Source organism: Ascaphus truei, chromosome 4 (assembly GCF_040206685.1).
Source record: "Ascaphus truei isolate aAscTru1 chromosome 4, aAscTru1.hap1, whole genome shotgun sequence".
NCBI classification, from domain to species: domain Eukaryota; kingdom Metazoa; phylum Chordata; class Amphibia; order Anura; family Ascaphidae; genus Ascaphus; species Ascaphus truei.
In genome coordinates, this window is record NC_134486.1 from 101450694 (window position 1) to 101459448 (window position 8755).

At 37.6% G+C, this 8755-nt stretch overlaps 1 protein-coding gene across 1 annotated transcript; it reads right to left on the reverse strand.

Moving 5' to 3' along the window:
* Positions 1-270: 270 nt before the first annotated feature.
* Positions 271-8353, reverse strand: LOC142492970 (cystatin-like). Its single transcript, XM_075596289.1, has 3 exons — positions 8091-8353; positions 5523-5639; positions 271-455 (listed from the first exon to the last, which is right to left on the reverse strand). Exons 1-3 carry the CDS (start codon positions 8307-8309, stop codon positions 360-362), a joined length of 432 nt encoding a protein of 143 aa, XP_075452404.1. The 5' UTR covers positions 8310-8353; the 3' UTR covers positions 271-359.
* Positions 8354-8755: the final 402 nt, after the last annotated feature.

Sequence of the window (8755 nt, forward strand, 5' to 3'; positions counted from 1 at the left end):
CTTTCTGCCAACCTATCCCATAGGGCATGACCTTTTGGGTAGATTTTTCATTTGAAATCTCTAAGCGAAGACTGTGGTTATGACAACGGCAAGAGAGCCACATAATACAAACAGGAAAGCCATAGAGAACTCTGCGCTTGTGATGATGTAACGTATTTGTGCTACATTATGGTGCAGAAGTAGACTCATAAATAGTGAATGTGCACATTTTGCACACATATATTTAAGGAAGGCCAGAAATATATAACACTCACAATATCAGACTCAGAATACAGAGTGTTACAGTTTATTAAGTGTAGACTTCTCATTGATTTAAAACATGCTTCACATTTGATTAAGCGTCTTTACTGGAGGGTTCACTATAACATCCTCACTTGTGCCTTGCAGGAATGTTCTATAAGTGTTTCCTTATTGAGCCATGGCACTTCATAGACTTCAAAGCGGCACAGGAATTTCTGTAAGATTGAGATAAGCCAGTTATCTTAGAAACCACCAATGTAAAATATACATTTAAAAAAAAAAAAAACAACTGAACATGTGAGAGGAAGGAAGCAAAATGATGGCGTGCCTATCTTGTATTTAAATTTTAATACAGGGGGTTACTTATTTTGGAACACATTGGCCCTTATTCAGTAAGCTGGAAGGAAAGCACAATTGCAGTCGCTATCGCAGCTTACTAAATAAAGGCCATTGACTTTAATGAGATCTGAGAGATTGCCTGCATGTCCATAGTAGGATAAATGATGAAAGGAACAAAGGGCACAACGGATTTAGAATATCCAAACTCGTTTATTCAGCCAACACAACATTTCGACCGTACTGGTCTTTATCAAGTGACATAGTGGCATAAACATAATCCCTTCAAACAACATATAAATAGTGCTCCAAAACCCCATAATGCAACATGTTCAATCAGTGATGATGGTGTTCATGTGCTGAACCAGTCCACCCTTCCAATGAAATGTTCATATTCTTAAGAAACTTATCTCTATCAGATGTTTTGAGACACTCCTGTGTTTCATGGGATCTTTTGCATTCTCCTCACTTCCTGGTTAATCGGCAGTGTCCATCTTGATGATGTCATCCATCCGGGTCCTCTGCTTGTTGAGAACACTCCCCACATCCTGGTTCCTCGGCGGCGTCCATCTTTAATGACGTCATCCAATTTTGAAAACATACGGGTCCTCCGTTCCTGGAACGCAATCCTTACGCTATGTGTTTCATATTCCACATATGCGGATTCCATTTAGTCCTCGATTTCCTTCAATCTTCTTCCCTTTGGACTGAATGAGGCGCAGACAACGTGTCACTATCTGCGCATGCGCTAGTTGATCCGCCTGCAGTAGGAGTAATGATCAAATCTTCAATCTTCCTCTGTGGTGGTCCTGTGATGTGTCCTCGTCTCCTTATATTCAATAGGTGGGGGTGGGGAGAGAGAGAATGCGTTGTCTTCATCATCATAGATTCGTAATGAGTATAGAAAGAAAAAAGGGTGGAATACATCAGCACAGCACTGTGAGCTACTTGCAAAATATATCTTCCTACAGTGCAAAGTGAATTATAATAAAAATAAAAAAGTGATTGAAAGAAAGGTTTGTCTTTGTCATATTTATAATTCACAACCCTTTGAGGTATACAGACCTTACAGTTTTTATCCAATACAGCAAGCAGTGGCAGCAACCTACAGCTAGTGGAAAAGAAACAATATTTATCTTTCCTCTATGAAGCACCCTAATGATAAAAAGTCATTCAGTCCATTGGGATAAACAGTGTCTAATGTATGAATCCAGAAGGATTCACGCTGTAGTAGTAAAACATCGTCTAGACCTGCCCTGGCTTTTTTAACATGCTCAATACCCATTAGTTTTAATGAAGATATTGGGTGACTGAAATCACTACAATGTCTGATAAGAGCAGTATCGTCTGCACGATGGTTAATTTTACTTTTAAGGTGATCGTTTCACCTGCACAATCACAAATATAGTGTACATGATTAAATGTCCATGTGGATTATGTTATATCAGTAAGAGCAATCGTATGCTCAAAACAAGATTTATCGAACATAAAAGTAAAATTAACCATCGTGCAGACGATACTGCTCTTATCAGACATTGTAGTGATTTCAGTCACCCAATATCTTCATTAAAAATAATGGTTATTGAGCATATTAAAAAAGCCAGGGCAGCTCTAGACAAGGATGTTTTACTACTACAGCGTGAATCCTTCTGGATTCATACATTAGACACTGTTTATCCCAATGGACTAAATGACTTTTTGTCATTAGGGTGCTTCATAGAGGAAAGATAAATATTGTTTCTTTTCCACTAGCTATAGGTTGCTGCCACTGCTTGCTGTATTGGATAAAAACTGTAAGGTCTGTATACCTCAAAGGGTTGTGAATTATAAATATGACAAAGACAAACCTTTCTTTTAATCACTTTTTTATTTTTATTATAATTCACTTTGCACTGTAGGAAGATATATTTTGCAAGTAGCTCACAGTGCTGTGCTGATGTATTCTACCATTTTTTCTTTCTTTTTATACTCATTACGGATCTATGATGATGAAGACAACGCATTCTCTCCCTCCCCACCACCACCCATTGAATATAAGGAGACGAGGACACGTCGCGGGACCACCACAGAGGAAGATTGAAGATTTGATTATCACTCCTACTGCGGGCGGATCAACTAGCGCATGCACAGATCGTGACACGCAGTCTGCGCCTCATGCGGTCCAAAGGGAAGAAGATTGAAGGAAATCGAGGACTAATTGGACTGCGCATACGCGGAATATGAAACGCACGGCACGAGGATTGCGTTCCAGGAACGGAGGACCCGTATGTTTTCAAAGATGGATGCCGCCGAGAAACCAGGATGTGGGGAGTGTTCTCAACAAGCAGAGGACCCGGATGGATGACATCATCAAGATGGACGCCGCCGATTAACCAGGAAGTGAGGAGAATGCAAAAGATCCCATGACACACAGGAGTGTCTCAAAACATCTGATAGAGATAAGCTTATTAAGAATATGGACATTTCATTGGAAGGGTGGACTGGTTCAGCACATGAACACCATCATCACTGATTGTACATGTTGCATTATGGGGTTTTGGAGCACTATATGTTGTTTGAAGGGATTATGTTTATGCCACTATGTCACTTGATAAAGACCAGTATGGTCGAAACGTTGTGTTGGCTCAATAAATGAGTTTGGATATTCTAAATCCGTTGTGCCCTTTGTTCCTTTCATCATCTATCCAGGACTGATCACAGGCTTTCGTACAAACATTGGAGCACCGGTAACTGTATCTATTTTGTTTATAATTTAAGGAGTGCAGCATTTTCCCTATCTGTCTGGCATAGTAGGATAAAAACATAACAAGTATGAAATTGCTATACAGTATATCAGTATATACAGTATATCTTCCGAAGATGTTACAATGAATGAAGCAAGCAAAGGGTATACTTAAAAACAGTGTCTCTTGGAATGTTATCTGTGCTTGTCCTTCCGCCGGTGTGGATGAGATTTATGGCTAGAGGTGTTAATGGTTCCTGAAAGTAAGTGATGTAAGAGTGTGTGTGTGTGTGTGTGTGTGTCTGTAACTGTGTGAATATAAATGAATGGAGAGCCCACAGTGTATAGAGTGCTTTACAAAAGCAGTGTGTGGAGTGGGAATTAATATAAATGGTGTGGGTAGGTGTGGAAATGTGAGAGATAGTAGCATAACTAAAAGTGTGTGTGGATAATATTTCTCTGACTCTGGCCATAAGATGAACGATCTGAGGGTTGCCATACTCAAAGGTAATCTTAAAACACCGAAAGAGAGACGGTTGCATGAATACAAATTTATGCAACTGTTAGGGATACTTAACGGTGTCCTAAACAGAGATCGAAATTTTATGAGTCACTACTGACACAAGTGAACTCTCTTCCCATGAGCGCTAAAGACCATGTCTGTACATACTGTGCTATATGTATGCACACACAGCTGTCTCTTACACATACCAATACTTCTTGTTTTTTCCATCCCTATACACCAATAGGGACCACATAGTATCCACACACACTTTTAGTTATGCCACTATCTCTCACATTTCCACACCTACCCACACCATTTATAATAACTCCCACTCCACTCACCCCTTTTGTAAAGCACTGTATACACTGTGGGCTCTCCATTCATTTATATTCACACAGTTACACACACCCACACTCTCTTACATCACTTACTTTCAGGAACCCTTTAATACCTCTAGCCATAAATCTCATCCACACTGGAGGAAGGACAAGCACAGATAACATTCCAACAGACACTGTTTTTAAGTATACCCTTTGCTTGCTTCATTCATTGTAACATCGCCGGAAGAAGAGATCAATATATCTCGAAAGCTTGCACAAATTAAAGCATTTCGTTAGCCACAGAACGGTATCATCTATTTATTTTTTGATTATTGAAGCTCGGCTAATATGGTACTGATACCGCTATATATATATGTACATATATATATATATGTATATGTGTGTGTTTTTTAATATAAATTTACTACCAAAAATATTTTGCATGGGGTGATATAAATGTTGTTTTTTTTAATTTTACATAAATAGAATGGTTCACATATACAAACTTCAGTAAGACATTGTTTAAGAAAATTCTATTACATAATTTTTCATTTTTATTCGCAGGGATTTTAGTAATAGCTTTGCATTGTTTTGCATTGCTTACATTATTTAATATTTATTTATATAAAGTAGATGAATTTCTATCAAACGACTGGTGGAATGACACAATAAGTAAAAGTGGAGCACATTTATGGAAGAAATAAGTGGTGGTACTGTCAAAGCTAAAGCCGCAATAGTTCCATTTATCAAAGAAATTACTGTACATAGAATCTACAGTGAATGAGTTTCATGAGAAAAAGGAATGAAGTTAAACTGATTTGGTGCCACCAGAATGTCTGGAGCAATTATTAAAGGAGCATTTCCTCAGACTCATTTCCCCCCCCATTTTTTTCACTCAGAGCCAAACACCACCAATTTCAACACTGAGGACCTCCCAGTTCCAGTGATACTTACTGGGTTCAAATCACCCAGTGAGGAAAAAATGGCTGCCAATAGTAAGCTGCAACATCATGGCTTGGTGTTTCCTATTGCATGGCCATTTTAATCCTTTTTAAAATACAGGAAGTTTCTTGGGAACCAGGGGGGTCATTGGAGCTGCAAATAATGCAGTTCAGCTCTGAAGGACACCTCTGTGTCAATCATGTAAAAAAATATTGAGATTATTAAGGATGGGTTGTTTATTTAATTTTTATTATTATTGTTTATTTGTAAAGTGCCGACATATTCTGCAGTGTGGTACAGTGGGGGTACAGGGATTTGATGGTTACATAAACAGTTACATACAAATATGGACAAGCATGCAAAACAGATACAAAAGGTAATGAAGGGATGTGAGGGAACAGAATCAAGGGGGCTGGTTGTCCATAGTCCAGACTCACAAACATAGACAATGATTTACCGTAGCCAGGTTTGAGCTCTGAATCAAAGCACAGGATTCTGCGCTATTAGTGGCGCCTTTCTTGCACTGTGTCCTTCCAATTTCCACTTCCAAGATATATTTTATTCCAGCAACGACCTGCCAGAAAAGTTAAAAGGGGTATTACTATGGAAGCCTTTGGTATCAGTGTATCATATTCTTTTCTAGAATGCATACAGCACATGCAGCTGTTTTCTGTGACCATAATAAAAATATAATTTGAATTTAACTTGACTGCTATTATATATACTTTTTAAAGTTATGTGGCATTTAATAATTAAACCTAGAATAAAATAAAGGCGTCAGTTGCAAAGGAGACTCCACAGACAGGCTCAGCTTACCAATATATGCTAAAAAGAAGAATACTTTGTTATGCTATTGTTTGAGTTTTGTCATCAAAATATTTAATAGACAAAAATAAAACTGTGGAATCTTGATATACGTTAGTGTTCAATACAACACACTACTTATCATTGAAAAGCTAACCAACTATGTATGAGCCAATTGTAATTACTTTTATTCAATGCATTCTGTTTCTCTCGCTTATAAGGAATCCTCTGATGATTTTTTAAAATCAAAATGTATATTCATTCAGTCAAAAGTATTGTATTGAACATTACAATTGTTGCCTTTTTGTCAGGTTTATCTTACGTGTAGAGGAGGAAAAAACGCCGGTGCACAGCACAAAAGTATCCCAGGCTGGACTGAAAAAATGCACTTTATTGGTACATCCAAAAAAGTTAAGAGAATGAAAACACTCTTATCTTACATGTAAAAATAAATTCTGCATGTACTATATATATATATATATATATATATATATATATATATATATATATATATATATATACACACTCATGGGAACTTGCAGACAGTTTGATTGCGACAAATCTAATACAGAGTGCTTTTCCTGGTATTATACAGGCTAATAAGAGCTTCAATCAGACTTAGAACTATGCAACTAATTTTGACAGATTTATTATAAATCATTCTTACTGGTAATGTACAGGTTATTAAGAATTTATTTTAGTGTTAGGACACTTGAGACGTGGTCTGCCTTGAAGGGGCTCAAGGGCTTACAACACTTTGGCCAAAGAGTTAAACTAAAAGACCATTTTATTCAAAAGATACTTATACATATATATATATATATATATATATATATATATATATATATATATATATATATATATATATATATATATATTTAGGCACTGTACTGTGTATTTGTGTCATAGGATGTAGTGCTGAGCTCTGTCTGTGTTTCATGTTCTGTCTCTAGGTTTTAATGATTATGTAGGGGCACAGATTATGGCGGTCTATTTATCAAGACAAAAGAAAAGGTTGATCTGGCACACAGAATTTCTTTTACGTCTTTATCAGTTATGTTGAATAAAAGAAGCTTGTTGGGCAAGTATGTCATTAACCACAGAAGCATACTGTATATCACTTTAGACTTGGTTACATTTTTTTTTATCCTAAAAGGGGGAAAAGTACAGAGAGGAAGAAGGTCCCACATTATACAGTATATCATGTATAACATTTCTCTCCAGATACTAACAATATCACCAAAGTAAGAGTCACTGTGGCCTATAGAGTATATTAGTGCACAGAAATCCTTGTTTTGAAGCATTGCACAAACTTTGCTCCAAATGTATATTAGCCAAATGTAGCAGACATTACCAATGTTAAGGATTTTTCGACACATACAGTATTAAAAGGAGAAAAAGTGACACACAAAGGTGCACAAATTGATAAATCATATAATCTGTCATGTAACTCTTCCTACTGACTCTCCCCACAAAACAGTCATTGATACCTCAGCGCAAAGAGGTGCAGCACAAAAATGATGCTATGTGCCCCAGTTTCACTCCAAAATTGCTTTAGTACACAAGCCCCACTGTTGCCAACAGACACAGGATGAAAATGGTTCTACTAGCATTAATTTCATGGCAAAACACTGACGTCTACTGTAGGAAGCATGCAGTCAGGGTTGGCTTGATGGCGTGGCATCGGTGTGACTGCACCTGGCTCCGTGCTTACAGAGGCCCCGCGCTCTTCCCCGACCCAACTTCAGTAATCACAGTTTAATGTGGTTAACATTTAAACGGTGCTAGCCAGGACCGGGAGAGAGCACAGGGCTTCTAAAAGGCATCTCCTCTTGCTACCTTGTAATGATACGACACCATAACAGCGCAATGTCACATGACGCCACGGCAATGGGATGTCACATGACTTGGCGGTGGGCAAGAGGCCCCGTATATAACGTAACATTGCGTCTGCAGCAGGAGGAGATGCCGGCTCCATAGCAGGTAAGAGGCCCCGGCAAACTCCCTCTGCACTGAGCCCCATGAAAGTCCTAGACGGCCCTGCATGGAACCTGTAAAGTTCTTTTTTTGTGGCAATAAAAAAAAGTTTAACCATAAAATGTAAACCTAGCACTGAATTATTAGAGGTTTCACAGTCTTATTTGTAATAGACTAAAGATTTTCAAATAATGATACTCATGTAGGAAGTTAGGGTTTACCATTTGCATCTCAGATATATTACCTGGGCTTTGGCTGATATAATTTTCAGAACTTTGCAGAGGTATTCATCCTTTGATTCTTTATTGTACGCATTCACAGCAAAGCTAGCAGCTTTCTGAACCTCTGGCAAGTTGGGATTAGTGTCCGCTGGAGCTCCAGCACCGACAGCATTGGATACAGAAGCTGACAGAAGAGATAAAGTCAGTGCAACACTGAAACAAAGGTATAAACCTGCAGCCATGGTGTTATCTATACAATAGGAATTGAGGAGAGAAAAAGAAGACTGAAAGAAGAATTGCCGTTTTTATATGCTGCTTGAGCACTTATCAAATGCAGAGTCAACACCTAGTATTTACAATCTGATCAGATATCAAATATATGATTTGCTTATTAACAAACAAAGAACTTTTTATTTTAATTTAAATTTGTCTTTGCATTAATATTTATTGTTCCCCATACTGTTTATTCAGTGATTAGTATGTACTGTATGCTTACAGCTCATTTATGTACTGCATGCTTCCACACTTTACAAAAACAGAACACAATGGAAATATGGTATACCACAATTTTCTACTGCACAGTGTAATCTTATCAAAATAAATGTGCATAGCATTTTGAATATGTCCATTAGAACTAGTTAGTAGGTGAACATGTAAACATTTCTGTAACAGAAAGCTCACTGTTCTT

Excerpts from the sequence above, each read along its gene's own strand:
- LOC142492970 (XM_075596289.1), bottom strand. The coding sequence starts at position 8,309 with ATGGCTGCAGGTTTATACCTTTGTTTCAGTGTTGCACTGACTTTATCT. Across the intron at positions 5,640-8,090 it reads TTATATCAGCCAAAGCCCAG|GTCGTTGCTGGAATAAAATA; the intron begins GTAATATATCTG and ends CTTTTCTGGCAG. Across the intron at positions 456-5,522 it reads AGAGCTCAAACCTGGCTACG|AAATTCCTGTGCCGCTTTGA; the intron begins GTAAATCATTGT and ends TCAATCTTACAG.